At 39.0% G+C, this 17,543-nt stretch overlaps 1 protein-coding gene across 3 annotated transcripts in view; it reads right to left on the reverse strand.

Annotated features, from left to right (window-relative positions):
- Nrdc (nardilysin convertase) overlaps positions 1-17,543 on the reverse strand; it is a 67,604-nt gene that overhangs the window by 46,530 nt on the left and 3,531 nt on the right. For 2 of the 3 annotated variants that reach the window (XM_050136244.1, XM_050136245.1), the window contains exons 2-5: positions 5,036-5,357; positions 1,779-1,912; positions 917-986; positions 690-771 (exon numbers count right to left, since the gene is read on the reverse strand). In XM_050136244.1, coding sequence (XP_049992201.1) covers positions 690-771; positions 917-986; positions 1,779-1,912; positions 5,036-5,357 — 608 coding nt within the window. The remainder of the gene's footprint in view (positions 1-689; positions 772-916; positions 987-1,778; positions 1,913-5,035; positions 5,358-17,543) is intronic. The other variant, XM_050136246.1, reaches the window with a different exon arrangement.

The raw sequence follows: 17,543 nt of genomic DNA on the forward strand, positions 1-17,543 counted from the left end.
GTTTGAGGCCAGCCTGGTCTACAAGAACTAGTTCTAGGACAGGGCCCAAAGCTCTTACAGAGAAACCCTGTCTCGAAAAACCAAAAAAAACAACAACAAAAAAACTGTTTAGGGTTCATATTTTAGCCAGGCGGTGGTGGCGCATGCCTTTAATCCCAGCACTTGGGAGGCAGAGGCAGGTGGATCTCTATGAGTTCGAGGCCAGCCTGGTCTATAGAGTGAGTTCCAGGACAGGCTCCAAAGCTACACAGAGAAACCCTGTCTCANAAAAAAAAAAAAAAAAAAAAAAAAAAAAAAAAAAAAAAAAAAAGAATCTATGTAAAATGCAAGGTGGGTGTGGGGCAGCCCCCTGTAATTCATTTTATTTCAGAAGGCAGAGAGAGGCTCCCCAGAGCAAGCTGGCTAGAAAGGCTAGCCATACTGGCAAGCTCTGGGTTTTACTGAGACCTTACTTCAAGGAATAAAGTACAGATTAAGAAAGAGACTGTTTTCATTCAAATCTTTAATAGGTATATTTAGATGAAAAAAGTCTTTCCCTATGATTATTCCTAAATCAGTATATTTTTCTTAGCTTTTTCTTAGTTTAAATGTACTTCAATTAACCAATTACTAATCTTTGAAATCAGTTCATACAAACTTAAAGGGAAAAAGGAAACCACACCCGGGAATGATATTTTACAAGATCTTACTGTGCTCCAAAAAGTGTGCCAGCCCAGGCAGGTCATCTGGATCAGCAAAGCTCCCAACTCCGACACACAGAGCCGCTGCAGACTGGGGTAAGTAGAACACATACAAATAGCTGAGTCAATCCTGGGGCAGTACCAGTACCTCAAGGGTTCATGCCAACAAGTTTTCCGACAGGAAGGAAGAGCAGTCTTTCCCTGGGGATCGGGAGGAGCAGCAAAGTGAAACTCACCAGCACTGTGTCAGTCTCACCCTGCTGCTCCTCCACTTGCCATCCTGCCAAATGCTCAACAGGCGCAGACCTGGGGGAGAAAGCAGAAACAGAAGAGACGGGAGACCAGCCACCCAGACATCATTTCATGTTGCTGAGTCAGAATTCTGAAGCGAGTTTATTCCCTGAGTTACTAGATTTTGGAAATCTGCAGAATTAATATATCTTGATAGAATAAAGAGCTCTACACAATTTAAAACTTTTCAGTTACAAACGTGAAACTTCTCAGTGAAAACTCAGAAGGTTTTACTACTAAAATGGGATGGGGGCAAATAACAATTTAGGAAAATATCTAATAAAAAATATGCAAATGGTTAAAAGAGAAAATTTTTGTTATTAAAAAGCTACAGGATTTAAAGAGGCTTTTTAGTTCTTCACTTTGTATTGAACAAACATACATATTTCTTATTGATATACATTTGCCAAATTCCTTGGGGAAATTAGTTTTTAGCAAAATAGATGGCCAAGATGTACACAAGACTCCATTTAAAATGATTGTGACTTACTATCATCATTAGTTAAAAGATTTTAGGTAGAAGAAATAGTCAATTTGAAAATAGGAAAGTAAATATTAACTTTCCCAACTTTGCGTCAATTTTCAGAGCTAATCCACTTGGTGAAGCGTTGTTTGATAAGGTAAAAATAGCATGGAGCTAGCATACAAGCCAATCTTGTACGCTCAGAAGAACCAAACAGCCTCACTTGATACTTCAAGTTCCATTTTTGTAGACTTAGGCACATTAGCTCATTTAAAACATGGAAGAATATCCACTTCTTCAAACCACAGTCTAACCTGTTCTGTGACGTTTAATAGATGCCTAACCTGCTTTCAGCTCCAACTACCCCATAAAGATTTCTTGTCTCGACCAGCAGGGTTGAAGACATTTTTGAATAAGTTGACTTAAACCACAGTTTATCAGTCAGCTTTGACCACAGCAAAAACAGGTTCTGCGATTGCTAGAAAAGAAATTCATACTTGAGAATTTTCTACCCAAGAAATTTATACTTGAGAACTGAGTTATAAAACTCAAAATTATGAACAAATAATAATTCAAATATATCATACTTAAATTTCAATCTTGTTAATTTATTAATGTTTCAGATCGAGAAAAACTTCTTTTTGAAGGACAGAAATTGAGATAATTTTAAAAAAATCTTCAGGAAAGTAATTAACTTCTAATTAGATAATGTTCTCCAAAAGGCAAGACTTTCTTCCCATTTCATTAATGAGATTTATCTTACATAAGGCTCACATTTCTCAAATAAAAATTAAATCCTAATATCACTTCAGAACCTATGCCATTTTCAAGCCACCTCTCACCTAAACTAACCTGTTCATTTCCCCTCCCAATGTTTATTGTGTATGGCTCAGTAAAGACCATCTCCCACTGTTACAATCGTGGAGTCTTTTCCCACTAGGATGCACACTGCTTCAGAGCCAAGTGATCAAATCTCTTCAAACTTCACTGCTTACTGGAAGAAAGTCCAGAGCACAAGGGAAGCTACTTGCAGGTTCATAAACAGGAGGGTAAGTACAGAACTCAGAGGTAAGAAGCTAAGATTAATAATGCTGTTATTTGGGAAGTTAAGACAGAGCTCAGAAACTTGAACTCTCAGTGAACTTGAGAGTGGGTGCGAGAGCAAGAGAGCCAGTCCGTGCGAGACACCAGAGACATCAGAGACAGACTCAGGCTACAGCTCCATTTTAACATAAATTCTCCACTCTACTACTGCTCTATTAAGAATTAGATATAAGCCTATTAATTCCCAATTTGCCTGTAAAAACTTTAAAATCGTCTACCAAGTAGTATATGTAGAAATTTATTTACTGTTTTGAGTTTTCCTCTGAAGTTCTCCAGGCTAACACAACTTGGCCTACTACTATGTGACACACACAAATAAAGCTTCTGAAAAACATAACTCAATCTACCCAAAAAATTGGTAAGGAAATTGGTACAACCTTTCTTAAAAGAAAAAAGGGGGTGCGGGGAGTGGTGGTATATGTCTTTAATCCCAGCACTCTGGAGGCAGAGGTAGAGAAATCTCTGTGAGTTTGAGGCCAGCTTGGTTTACAGAGCAAGTTTCAGGCCACCCAGGGCTACATAGTAAGACTCTGTCTTTTAAAAAGGAGGAGGAAGGAGGAGGAGGAAAAGAGGAGGAAGGATCCTCAAAGAATTAATTTAAGAGAATTAGTGAAGGGCTGGAGAGATGGCTCAGTGGTTAAGAGCATTGCCTGCTCTTCCAAAGGTCCTGAGTTCAATTCCCAGCAACCACATGGTGGCTCACAATCATCTGTAAAGAGGTCTGGTGCCCTCTTCTGGCCTTCAGGCATACAGACAGAATATTGTATACATAATAAATAATTAAATAAATAAATATTTTTAAAAAATAAAGGTTAAAAAGAGAGAGAGAGAGAGAGAGAATTAGCGAAGCCAAGAGCAGTGGGACATGTCTACAGTCCCAGCTTCTGGCTGTACCAGAGTTTGAAACCAGCCTGAACCACCAAGTAAGATATTCCCATTTCAAGAAAGGGGGTAGCAGTAGGCAGAGGCAGGACAGAGCATGTCTATAATCACAGCTCTCTGAAATTCTAGCACTCAGAAGACTGAAGCAAGAAGGTAGAGCATTCAAAACTAACCTGAGTTAATTAACAAGAATTGGTCTCAAAACACCAACAACAATCATTACTACTTATAACATACATTTTCAAATCTTTCAAAGAGGGTTAACCACTTTTTTAAAAACTGGGAACTGAATCTTGATGATGACTGATGATGACAATGATGTGTGTAGGTATATGTTGAGTACCAGCATGCACATGGAGGTCAGAGAACTTTCAGTAGTTTTATCCCTTCTCTGCCCTGTGAGTTCCAAAGATCAATTCAGGTCGTCAGACTTGCATAGCAATCACCTCTACCCACTAAGCTATCTTGCCAGTCCTACAAATCCTTTTGAGATCTAAATTAACAACCTAACTATAAATCCTGTATATTAAGACTATACCATACTGTTGCATTGATAGTCAACTTTAAGTGAAGCATAATGGTGCATGCTTGTAATCCCAGCACTTGGGAAGTAGAGTCTAGAGCAGTGGTTCTCAACCTGTGGGCAGTGACCCCTTTGCCAAACCTCTACCTCCAAAAATATTTACAATTTATAAAAGTAACAAAATTACAGTTATGATATAGCAATGAAATAATTTTACAGTTGGGAGCATGAGAAACTGTATTAAAGGGTTTCAGCATTAGGAAGGTTGAGAACCACTGCTTTAGAGGATCATGAGTACAAAGTTATTCCTTCTACCCAGGGCTTAAAGCCAGCCTGGGCTACATCACACCCTATCTCAAAAAGCAAACAAAACAAAACCAAGAAACTAACTTTAACGAACAGTTGCTGGTCGGTTCTACTATATCTCCAACATGTCACCTACCCTCTAACAGAGGAATTCCCTCCTGCAAAATGGAAGTGTTCTTCAAAAGACATGTTGAGGAAAATATCCCTATCAAGACCCACATAGCAATTCACTGATCATTAAACTAAGTTCAAGTCTCTCACTTAAACTTTCCTGATGTACTTACTAATTCCAGCTGTTGACACTTTCTCATAGGTGAGATCAAGGTCAATTACTTATATAGGAATTACCCACAGGGTAACTTAGAACTCTAGGGTCAGGTGAAAACCTGACCACTAGCCTTGTTCTCCTTTCTCAAGTCTTTCCAAGGATCTTATCCCTTTATCTTCAGCTAAGAATTGTACAGATTCTCACTTCCTGACAGTTTGTAAAGCAGTGAACATAAGTGTATATATATATATATATAAACTCAAATATTGCCATTTTTAACCTCTAATGAATGGATTTTACACTTTTTGTTTCCTTTAGTCTATACAGTAAGCATTATTACAGAGCAAACTGTTTTCAAAAAAAATATAACCTTTATATAAACTAGACTCTTGCTTTAAAAATATTAATCAAAAGATAAATGCATACTTCCTTTTTGCTACTAAGAAATAAACAACAAGTTCACTCATTGCCCCCAAGGAGTTCCCGAATGAGAAAGATGATATAGACATGACTCACACCTGTTTCTCAGTGGTTTTCTTTCTGGCTTCTACCCTCTCTTCTAATTCTTCCAGTTCATTTTCCTCATTATCAAGATCGTCATCATCATGTTCATCATCATCAAATTCATCTTCATCATCAAAACCTTCTTCTTCATCATCCTCTATCTCGGCTCCAGAGTCTTCATCATCATCGTCATCTTCCTCCTCCTCGTCTTCTTCTTCCTCCTCCTCCTCTTCTTCTTCTTCTTCTTCTTCATCTGTTGCATTTCCTGTTTTACCCTCCACATTACTTAGATCTGAAATCAAAAGTGCCTGCAAGCCATTCTGTAATTTGATGTATCTGGGGCAGGGAGAACAAAACAAAACACAAAGCATTTTGTTTCAATTGTTCAGTAAAAAGAACACATGTATGTTTAATACACACACTGAATACTACCTAAGTACCCCCACTTACCCCAAGTTCCAGTTACTCACCATCAACCACGGTCCATACATATTAGTTAATACATTTTTAAATTGTGTACCACTCCATCCAGTTAGGGCATGAATAAAGCCTTCATAAAAGCAATAATGATTATTTGTCCTGAGATATAGATATATACATTCTATAGATACAAATCTTTACTGTATATTATACACATACATACACACACACGCATATATATATATATATTATCATCTTGGTAGCTGTCAGGTTCTTTTGTTCTTTTGGTTTGGTTTGATATGGATTTTTGAGACAGGGTCTATCTACACAGCCCTGGCTGTCCTGGAACTCATTGTGTAGGCCAGGCCAACCCTGAACTCAAATATGAGCTCTGTCTGACTCTCTTCCCAAGTTCATATCTGCTATTCCAGTACTGGGAAAACTGAGGCAAAAGGACCCTGAGTTCCTGAGTTTCAAGACAGCCTGGATCATACAACATAGAAAGCACCTGTCTCGACCAATGAATAATCAATTTTTAAAAAAATTTAGAGGTTAAGCACATGACCAACCATCTCTCCCAGTCCTTCAGTTAAGAAATAAGCATTTTACCAAAAACAAACCTTCTACCTAGATGGCCTAGGAAAACAGCTCTCCACAGTCAAAGCAGGCAAACCAGGTCAGCACCAAAGCACAACCGCACAAATGTGAGCTCACTGGTTTGCCTCTATAAAATGCATTTGACATTGTACAGGTTTTCAAAGCTACTTTTAGAGACTGAAAAAAAGTGGCCGTATCTCTAAGAAAACATAATCCCACAGACTCATAGCCCTATAAGTAAATGACTCTTATGTAGTAAAACTGTTATCATTCGATGCCCAGGTGTCTAGTATAGCCTGCTCGCATTTATACTAATTCTTTTATGCGTTCACTCAATAAACATCTACTTAACAACTCCATCACACTACGTTGTCAGACATCACGCTACGTTAAAAGAAAAAAGCCTAAGACCACATCTTCACCACTAGGTACACACTGTTCAGTAACAGGATCATCAAACTAGCAAACACAGAATATTCTTAAAAGAAGGAAGCAGTCAGGGAAACCTTCTGAAACAAAATACATTTCAGCCAAGCCTTGAAGCCTAGATATATCATATTACCCATTGAGGAGACGGCTCAGTGGGTGAAGCACTTGCTATATACACGCACGTGAGGATGGAGTTTACATCTCCAGATGGCACGTATGAGCCAATCATGGTAGCTCCATCCTAGTGCTTCTATGGAAGATGGGAGGCTGACACAGAAGACTGCCCAGCAGACTGCCCATGGGCAGCTGGCCTGCCATACTTAGTAGCAACAAGAGACCCTGTCTCAAACCAAGCAGAAACAAGGACTGTTATCTAAGGTGGTACTCTATTCTTCATAGCATGTACATCCATATAGACAGAAAAGGAAAAATGTGGATTTAATTCCCTACCATATCAAAATCATATTCAAACAATAAAAAAAGCTAGTGATTATGTTTTGTTTTCTTTGGGGATAAAATTGCAAGATTTGTGGAGCACAAATGGCCATTAGCAGATCATAAATTTTAAAAGTTATGAAAATTTGATCAGATTAATAATGAAAATAAATAAGAAAAACCACAACCACAGATCTAAACACATGATGTATATTAATTCTCCACCACAACACCAAAAAAAGAAGTCAAAATTTCAGACCAATAAATAAGAAGTATGGAAAAGCTCGGGATAAAATCAATTATTAACTGTGGTGGTTTGAATGGCTCCCATAGGCCAAGGAGTGGCACTATTTGAAAAGATTAGGAGGTATAGCCTTGTTGGAGAAAGTGTGTCACTGAGGGTAGGCTTGGAAGTTTGAGAAGCCCAAGCCAAATCCAGTGGTTCTCTCTCTTCCAGTTGCCTGTGGATCTGGATGTAGAACTTTCAGCTACTTCTCCAGTACCATGTCTGCCTGTGAGCTGCCACATTTCCCACCATGATTATAATGGACTAACATCTGAAACTACTGTAAGCAAGCCCCAATTTTATAAGAGTTGCTGTGTTCATAGTACCGCTTCACAGCAACGGAACACTGACAAAGACCATAAATAACCTGAAAAGAACTCAAATGTCTACTGACAAGAGAAGGATAAACTGTGACTGAGTCACACAGTAGATGCCCCCGCTACACTGGCTTATCATAAAACAAGAAAACATACTTAGCAACAAGCTACAAAACTGGTAATCTTCAGGAAGCAAGTCACAAAGACAGCATATCACAAGAATAAAGCCAAATAAATAAATAAAGCCAAAAGGCAAGCAAGATAAACAAACATTGTTTAGGCACCATTTATATGTGATGAAACCAGAAAAAGGGGTTTACCAATCAAAGCAACGGAATAATACACCAAAAGATTTTAAATAGTGTTAGAAAAAAAAAAAGGCAACATATAAGAAAATAGAAGCAAATCCTAGTTCTTGAGCTCACAGGAAAGACCAGATGAGAAGACCTCATGCCAAGGACAGCCATCTGCAAGGCAGTCTGGGCTGAAAGGTACCAACTTTAAGAAAGGTGTCCCTGACCACTCCATCACCGGTCAACCCCTGTTCTCGTTAATCCTCTTTACATGTGTCGGCAACATTTGTCACTACTTTTAAAAACACTTTTTCTGCCTCAATAGAAAATTACAAAGATTTTTTTCCCTCCCATATTTGCTATCATCTGGCAAGTACCAAACATTTAAGAAATATTTGCTGAATAGACAAAACAATGTTAATAGCTGAGAGTGTTGGCACATGTCTGGTAACCCTAGCCTAAGGAGGGAGACAGGGGGATCCTAATTCAAGGCCAGTCTGAGATACATAATGAAACTGTGTCTCAAAAACAAATCAAAAAAGAAAATGTTGAGGCTGCAGAAATGGCTCTGTAGGTAAATGTGCTTGTCCCCAGGCTACCAGAGGTAAAAGTAACCACCAAGTCAGCTACAACCCTGCAGTCTACATCAGTGACCAGACTGCATGATATGCTGGTGCAATAGTGGCATAAACGTGAGAGAAACCAACCGTTATCTGACTACATTTAAGGCCAGACACTGCTATATGCCATGTGGACACTGCTCAAGTGACCAAGAATCTGAAACTAGATAGACCATGGTCTAGGATACTATATCATTTCCTGCTAAAGGAACACAGCAATAAAATGACTCCTACGGACATACTGCTACACCCATAGATCAGCATCTCACTCAGCCATCAGTGGAGAAGCTTCCTCTTGCAGTAGAACAGAATTAACGCAGAGATTCACAACTGGACAATGTGAAAAGAGTAAGGAACTTTGAAATATTCAGCCCTAAATGAGGTATCTTCATCAAAACCCCCCCGTCGGGGCTCAGAGAGCTATGCCTGAGAGGCCAGCAGTAGATGAAGAACACAAAACGAACTCAATGGGATTTTTGTAATTTTTTTTGTCTCATATTGATTGGGGCCTTTTTTTTAATCTTACCAATCTTTTACTTTTTAGTATGGCTTCTGATTTTGTGTTTTTATGTTGCATGTGTATGTCTGTGTGTATTTCCTGTGCTTTTGTTGTTATTGCTTTAATTCTGGCTTATTTGCTTTTTATTTGCCTGTTTTCTAAAGAGAAATAATGAAGGCACTGAGTTGGATAGGTGAGGAGGTGGAGGAGGATCTGGGAAATGGGGGAGGGAAACCATGATCAGAATATTGTATGAATTTTCAATTTAAAAAAGAGGGCCTGATACATTTAGACACTTAATCTCTGCCAAATGAAACAAAATATCAAATAAAATCTAATAGTTCAAGGAATAGTAAATTTTGTATATATAAAATATACACATTAAATGCATCTAAAAAATATACCAAAAGCCTAAAATTATCAAATGACGCAGTCATCTGTACCTGATGAGACAATAAGAGTAGAGAAAAATATAGACAGTCATGCATCTTAATCCAGCATTTTGTGATAAGATAGTATATATTTACATATGCAATATATATTATAGAGATCTAAAAAAATATTTTAAAAATATTTCAGAGAGGGGCCAGAGAGATGGCTCAACAGTGAAAAGCACTGACTGTTCTCCCAGAGGACCCAGTTTCAATTCCCAGCACCCACATGGAAGCTCACTACTGTCTGTAACTGTCAGTTCCAGGGCAATCTGACACCCTCACACAGACACACATGCAGGGAAAACACCAGTGAACATAAAGAAAAATAAAAGTAAATTTAAAAAATTTTTCAGGGGCCTGGAGAGATGGCTCAGTGGTTAAGAGCATTGCCTGCTCTTCCAAAGGTCCTGAGTTCAATTCCCAGCAACCACATGGTGGCTCACAACCATCTGTAACGAGGTCTGGCGCCCTCTTCTGGCCTTCAGGCATACACACAGACAGAATATTGTATACATAATAAATAAATAAATATTTAAAAAAATTTTTCAGAGGAAAAAATTTTATCATCATGTGACTGAAGAAATTTTACTCAACAGCACACTAAATCGAGATGTTATAAAGAAAACAATCAGGGGGGCTAGTGAAATGGCTCAGGGGATAAAGGTGCTTACTGCCAAAACCTGATGACCTCAACTCAATCCTCAAGGGCCACATGATGGAAGAAAAGAACTGAACCCCCACACACATACCAAAGCACACTGCACCCCCCACCCCCTAACACACACAATAATTTAAATGTCTTTTAAAAAAGAAAATGGAAAGATTATAGTTTACAGTGGTCCCCTTCTCCGAGGCTTGGTATCAACTCTGCACATCTAAGAATCAAGACTAAGCTACCAAGAGGAGAACAGTGTTGAACCATAAGCCACATCTTAGACAGTTTGCAACACAAAGGTACAGGATTTCATCACAATACTCCAAATGCTATACAATTTCAAGACAAATATTTCTGCAAATTCTAATTAATGTTTTTGGACTTCTACCGGCAAACTGAAACCTCAGAAAGAAAGAAAAAAGAAAGAGGATATTAATTGAAAATTTTTATAAAACATCATGAACAAAGTGAAAGAGGAAACCGGACACTAGCAGAAAAAGGTTAGCAATATAAAACTGTTCTGAGGCTGGAGAGGTAACTTCATAGGTAAGAGTATTTCCTGTACAAGCATGAGGGTGAGTTCAAATCTCTAGCATGTCGACACATGCCTGTGATCCCATCTATGGGGGACAGAGACAAGTAGTTTCTGGGAACCTCACTGACTAGCCAGTCTAAGAAAAACGGCGGTCCAGTTTCCGGTTCAGTGAGATACTCTGTCTCAAGGTAAAGTCCAAGCATGATTAGAATTAGCTACATTCCCCAGCCCAATAGATATGCTATAAATGCTTAGAAAATACACACTAAAGTTATTTAATAGATTCAATGATTGTGGGAAATGTTAAACCTTTCTTTTTGGTATCTAAGTTCCTACAACGATCATATAATATTCATATTTATTGTTATTTAATATAATTTAACTATTAAAAATCAAAGTATACAAAAGTTCTATCTTCCTTTTCTATATACATTTATACAAAAAAATAATTTTAGGTTAAGAATAGAGGTGCTGTTTTTAGTGGGCCTTTTCTCTTAAAGACAAAATTATACAATGTTTTTTGACCATTAGTTCTAACTCAATAATAAGTTTCTACATCACTGTAAAAACACAACCTCCCTGTAACACCAGCACTCAGGCACACTGTCATTACTTCAAAGCCAGCCTGGTTTACAGAGCAATTCCAGACCCACTCTCAAATTTTAAAAAAGAAAGGAGCACTTATCTTTCTATAACTTGAATATCTTCATTGTAGAACTATACCATAACATAATCCTTAAAACTGTTGCCAACGTTTTGCTATTACAAAACCCATGCTGCAGCCTGGACATGGTAGCACAGCTCTACACCCAGCCTTCGGAGGCAGCAGCAGGAAAATCACAAGTTAAAAAAAAAAACAAAAACAATAACCTTATACAAATATCATTCAGTAACTATAACTATATAGCTAATATTTAAATGCTTACTTTACACTAAACAGAAGCTTTACGGTATTGCCATTGGTTATTAGTTCTATAACCTGTACTTCTTGTTTTATAACTTGACTATATTTATTTTCTAGGAAATAAACATTTTTTAGAAACTGGCCAGATATAAATTTAATCTAAGAAATTTCTGGGAAAAAATATTCCTAAGAGTTCTACAGAAATGCCCAGCAGTCATGCCTTCACATACTCTATAAACGGTATTAGAGAATCTACAATGTGCTAGGCACACAGCAGCTAAAGCAGACAGTTCTCCATATTCATGAAGTTTTAGTCTGCAAATATAAATTGAGTTAGTAGGGGAACAGCTAAAAGAAAACTGAAGGGTTGGAAAGATGGCTCAGTGGATAAGAGCACTTGTAGCTCTTCCAGAGGACCTGGGTTAGATTCCAGCAAGCCTCACAACCGCCTGGAACTGCAGTCAGGGCACTCTTCTGGCCTCTGTGAGCACCAGGCACGCACATGGTGCACAGACAGATACACACACAAAACACTCAAACACATAAAATATTTTAAAGATTTCGAAATCAAAGCAATCTAGGTGATACGCACACACCTTTAATCCCAGCACTCGGAAGCAGAGGGGCGGATCTCAATGAGTTTGAGGCCAGCCTGGTCTACAGAGCGAGTTCCAGGACAGACAGGGAGACAGGGCTACACAGGGAAACCCTGTCTCAAGAAAACAACAAAAAGTGAAAAGGGAGCATACAGCATACCACTTAGGGGAAACCTGGTGCCATCTGTGCCAATGTACACCCTACTCAACGTACAACTTTGCCTTTTAAACCAGTTTTGACACATCCTAAGAATTTAAGCAGCAGCCTTCAGATTAATCTTAAAACATCATTCTCCCTACGCCATTTTTCAAAGAACCCACAAATTCTTACTGGCATTCACCAGCTGTCACCTATTCTCTTCCGTATTCTCTGCATCAGCTGTCAAACATCTAACCAATACCCTGCTTTTCTATTTCTGTGATAAACACCATTACCAAAAGCAACCTAAAGAGGAAAGGGTTTACTTCATCTTACCAGCTTATCATCATGAAGGGAAGTTCAGGCAGGAACCTGGAGACAGGAAAAGCAGCACAGACCAAGAAAGATCACTGCTTACTGGCTTGCCTCCCATGGCTTGGACAGTCTGCTTTCTTATACAACCTGCCCTGGGATAGTGCTGCCTACAGTGTGCTGGATCCTCCCAAATCAACTGTTAATCAAGAAAATGCCCCACAAACTTTCCTATAGGCCAATCTAATGGAAACATTTTCTCAATAGTGGTTCCTGCCTTCTTTCCGGTTGTGTCTAGTGTGTATAAAGTTGACAAAAAAATAAACAAAAGAAAACAGCAGGGGGCTGGAAAGATGGCTCAGCGGTTAAGAGCACTGTCTGCTTTTCCAGAGGTCCTGAGTTCAATTCCCAGCACTCACATGATGGTTCATAACCATCTGTAATGAGATCTGGCGCCCTTTTCTGGCATGCGGACATATATGGAGGCAGAATGTTGTATACATAATAAATAATAAATCTTAAAAAAAACAGCAAAAACAAAAAACCAGTAAAACTGATCCCTTGTCAACTTGGCATACAAATACATCACTATTAAACCATAATCTTTCCTTTCTTGTTTATCTCTAAGCTCTCATGTTACTATCACAATACACAATATAACTTTTTAAAGTCCACAGACTTTAAAAAATTTCATTTTTGTTTTTGTTTGGTTTGGTTTTTCCTTTAGATTTGGTTTTATTTGGGGGAGAGGTTTCAAGGACAGAGAGAGGCCTGGAGGGACAGGAGGAGAAATGGGATCAGAATGAATGATGTGGAATTCACAAAGAATCAAGAAAAGTAAAAAATTTTTAAAAATTTCAACACTGTACAAGTTCAGGCTCTTCAAAATATTCAACCTCTCTTTAAAAATCCAAAGTATCTCAATTGTGGCTTCTGTAAAATCAAAAGTAAGTTACATATTTCATATTCCAAGAGGGAAGAACCAGGGCAGTTACAATTAAATCAAAGCAAAACCAACATCCAGCACTGTAAATTAAATCCTGTTAGCCCCATGACATGGTATTCGATAATGACTTCCCGGGCTCCAAAGAGCTTAGACAGCCCACTTTTCTGACTGTCATTCACAGCACACAAAGCTCATCCTGCAGGCTCAGGCTGGCTCCAGTCCACAGCTGCTGCAGTTTGTGGTGGTCATTCCATATTTCTGACATCTCCAACATGTTGGGATCTCCACTACAACTGAGGCTGAACCTTCTCCAATGAACTGCCTGGCCTCTCAGCATGGACTCTCATCCTGTCACCTGGCGCCAAACCTCAGCAGCTCTCCATTGACCCTTCAAGTGGGAGTATCCGCTTAAGATGCAGCCTTAGCCATTCTCTGGACTACAACTTCTGCATGCTGACCCTAAGGAAACACCTTGCAGATTTCACTTCAGTGACTCCAGTCTCATATTTATCATTGCTGATACTTCAGCAACAGCTAACCAGCATCAACGCCCGCTGAAGAAATGGTTTTACTTCACTGGTACCAGTCTCTAGTAAATCAGAGCTGACTCTTAAGCCCCAGCTGCCAAAACCACAGATTCTTAATTCAAAATATCACACAAATAGCCTCAATAGAGTCTTTGAGGGACACTCAAACTTCCCAAGTCAGCTTCCTATCACCTATCTGCACCTCTCTCAACATTCTTATCTTCCAAGATCACCTACAGCAGTCCATTCATCTCTGAGCATTCAAGGGCTTTTCCAATCGGAGTTCCAAACACAATCCTCCCAAACAACATGATCAGGTCTATCACAGCAACAGTCCAATCTCTGGTACCAGCTTCTTCCCTAGTTTGCTTTCTATTGCTATCATAATGAACATCATGACCAAAAGCAACTTAGGGAGGACAGGGTTTGTTTCATATCACAGCTTACTGTGCATCACGAAGGGAAGCTTGAGCAGGAATCTGGAAGCAGGAACTAAAGCAGAGACGATGGAGGATCAGCGCTTACTGCTTTGCCCTCCAAGGCTTGCCCAGGGCCACCTGCCAAAGGTGGCGCTGCCCACAGTGGGCTAGATCCTCCTACATCGACCATCAACCTAGAAAATGCCCCACAGACTTTTCCGACATTTTCTCAACAGCAGTTTTCTCTTCTGAGATGACCCTAGCTTGTGTCAGGTGACAAGACTCGCCAGCACAACTTAGCAAAGTTTTCTTTATACCTGCCACTGCTTCCACTCACAATCTAGCCAAACAGAAAACGGCCATGCCTACGGGGAGCGAATCACCTCGTGTGCATACTACTTCATTTACACGCTCTCCAATTTCCCCACTCCTTCTTCCACTGCACAGATTTTCTATCCCTTCAAAAACCACAAATTCCATAGATATTATGGATCTTGTCACTTCCCAGACATCTAAGGATTGCCTTCCCCTTTAAATTTTTTAAAGGTGAAACATGTAATCTCTTCCATCCTGAAAAAGCTCTCCCTCTACTCTAGGCACCACATTATCCTAAAAGTTCTCATCCCTTCCACCTTAAACAGTCTTCTTGGGCTAGAAATGGCTCAGCAATTAAGAGCACAGAGAACCAGAATTCAATTCTCATCACCCATATGGTGGCTCACAACTGTAACTCCAGTCCCAGGGGGCCCGCTGTGGGTACCAGGAATACATGTGATGCACAAACATAAATTCAGGTAAAACACCCATAGACATCTAAAAAAAATGTTTTACTCTTCTTGGGGTGCTGGGAGTATAGCTCAGTTGGTAGTTTGCCTGACACTCACAAGGCCCTGGGTTTGAGCCCCAACACTGCATAAACTAGATAGGGGAGCAAATGTCTATAATTCTAGCCCTTGAGAAGCCGAGGTAGGAAGATCTGAAGTTCAAAATCATTCTTGGTTACATGAGATTAAGGCTAATTTGGAATATATGAAACTCTGTAGGTAGGTAGGTAGGTAGGTAGATATAGACAGACTGACTTAAAAAAATATTGAAAAATATCTCCCTGGTGGCCTAAAATTTCATCCTTCCCATTCATTCTTTAAAACAGTATAACATGGCTTCTGCCTCATTATTTCTTTAAAAGTATTTTTACCAGGAATATTTTCTTAGGTCTCAGTCTTCTGTTACTGCACAGTATCAAGTATGAGGATTACTGACAATCACTCCTTGCTAAAGTGTTCTCTTTCAGTGGGTCTTCATTTAAGTTTTCCTTCTGCTGCTTCCTGTCAGCTTCTATTTCAGTTGTTGAGGATAGCTCTGCGCTCTCTCTCCTCTCTCTCTCTCTCTCTCTCTCTCTCTCTCTCTCTCTCTGTTTTTCGAGACAGGGTTTCTCTGTAGCTTTGGAGCCTGTCCTGGAACTAGCTCTTATAGACCAGGCTGGCCTCAAACTCACAAAGATCCGCCTGCCTCTGCCTCCCGAGTGCTGGGATTAAAGGTGTGCGCCCAGCTCTCTCTTAAAGGTCCTGAGAGATTAACCTGCTCAAGGTGACATAGCTTAGACTGGAAACTGGAAACACAGTGACTTTACATACAACACCATTGCCTTCCATTTTAGGGTCTGCTCAATGACTCTACCACTGCAGTTACACAGCCCCAAATTATGTCCTCTTCTGACCTCTAAGGGCTCCAGGCACACACATGGTATACATGCATCCATGCAGACAAAACATTCATACACAGAAAATTTAAAAATCTAAAGTAAACAAATAAATTTTTAATAGGATTGGAGTGTAGATTCAGTTTCAGACCAAGAAATTGAATTTATATACAAGTAAGTACAAATTTATATACAAGTAAGTACAAAATGATTTATTTTTATAACTCTAAGGGCCTATGATCACACCATTAATTTGTATGTGTACATAAAAAGGAAATTAATCCCTAATATATTCAATGAAATCAGACCACTGGATTTTAGTAAAAAAAAATAGTAATTCAATACAAATTCTCTTAATTTTTAATATAAGTCTGCCTTCTGATAACTTGTATTTGTCTAAGGTTTCTGCTTCTAAGCAAATCACCTTACTACTAAACTAGGAAATCAGCACATATTAGTGTCCTCACTGTAGCTGGACTGTATTCTTTCTGTTCAGCATCATGTAACAGTAAACAATGTAAAGCAATACTCTGAAACAGCCCGCACCTCACTCTCTAAGCTTTCCTTCCTGTAGTAAGCTGGCACAACAGGTACATGGCAAGCCAGACCAACCATTGTGCTAAGACCAATCCCAAGAGGACAGAACCAACCCTGCAATTTGTCATCTGGCCTACACAAACACATGCACACATGCACGCACCTGCACACACACACTTAAATAAATGTAATCCTGGAGGTATCCAGGAGATATTGCCAACATTTCAAATAGGCTAAATACAAATTATATATACAAAGAAATGAAATTCTGTTAACTAGTAATAAATACAAACTGATAAATTTTTTTTTTGAGACAGGGTTTCTCTGTGGATCTTTGGAACCTGTTTGGAACTTGTTCTGTACAACAGGCTGGCCTTGAACTTACAGAGATGCCTGCCTCTGCATCCTGAGTGGTGGGATTAAAGGCATGCGCTACCACCAACTGACTCAAATTGATAAATCTTTGATGGCATCATTTCACCATAATATTTCTCTAAACAGGGCTGGCACTCATTCATATATTCAAGACTTACTATGATGGCTATGTACTATAATAGATCATGGATGAAGTCCTACAGAGACACAATGGAAAGAATTCGTTTGGGATAAAAAGGTGTGGCACAAGTTAACGTCTATATGCAAGTATTATAAAAGGTAATTCAGTTCTGGAGGCTGAAGATATTTGATATGCTTGTTTCTGAATACAAAACATCACAGAAATTAAAGATCTAAGTTTTACCATCTTTATTTTAAAGTAACAAAAACGAAAGACTTTTTCTTCAGAAGTCAAACTGACAATGTGGTAGTGCAAGCCTATAATCCCAGCAACTCAGAATCAACCTAGCCTATGTAGTTAGTTTTAGACCAGCCAGAGATAGAGAGCACCCCCACCAAAAAAAAAAAAAAAAAAAAAAAAAAAAAAA

The sequence above is a fragment of the Alexandromys fortis genome, unplaced genomic scaffold (genome assembly GCF_014885135.2).
Source record: "Alexandromys fortis isolate MF-2015 unplaced genomic scaffold, M_Fortis_MF-2015_v1.1 scaffold_13, whole genome shotgun sequence".
Lineage (NCBI taxonomy): Eukaryota > Metazoa > Chordata > Mammalia > Rodentia > Cricetidae > Alexandromys > Alexandromys fortis.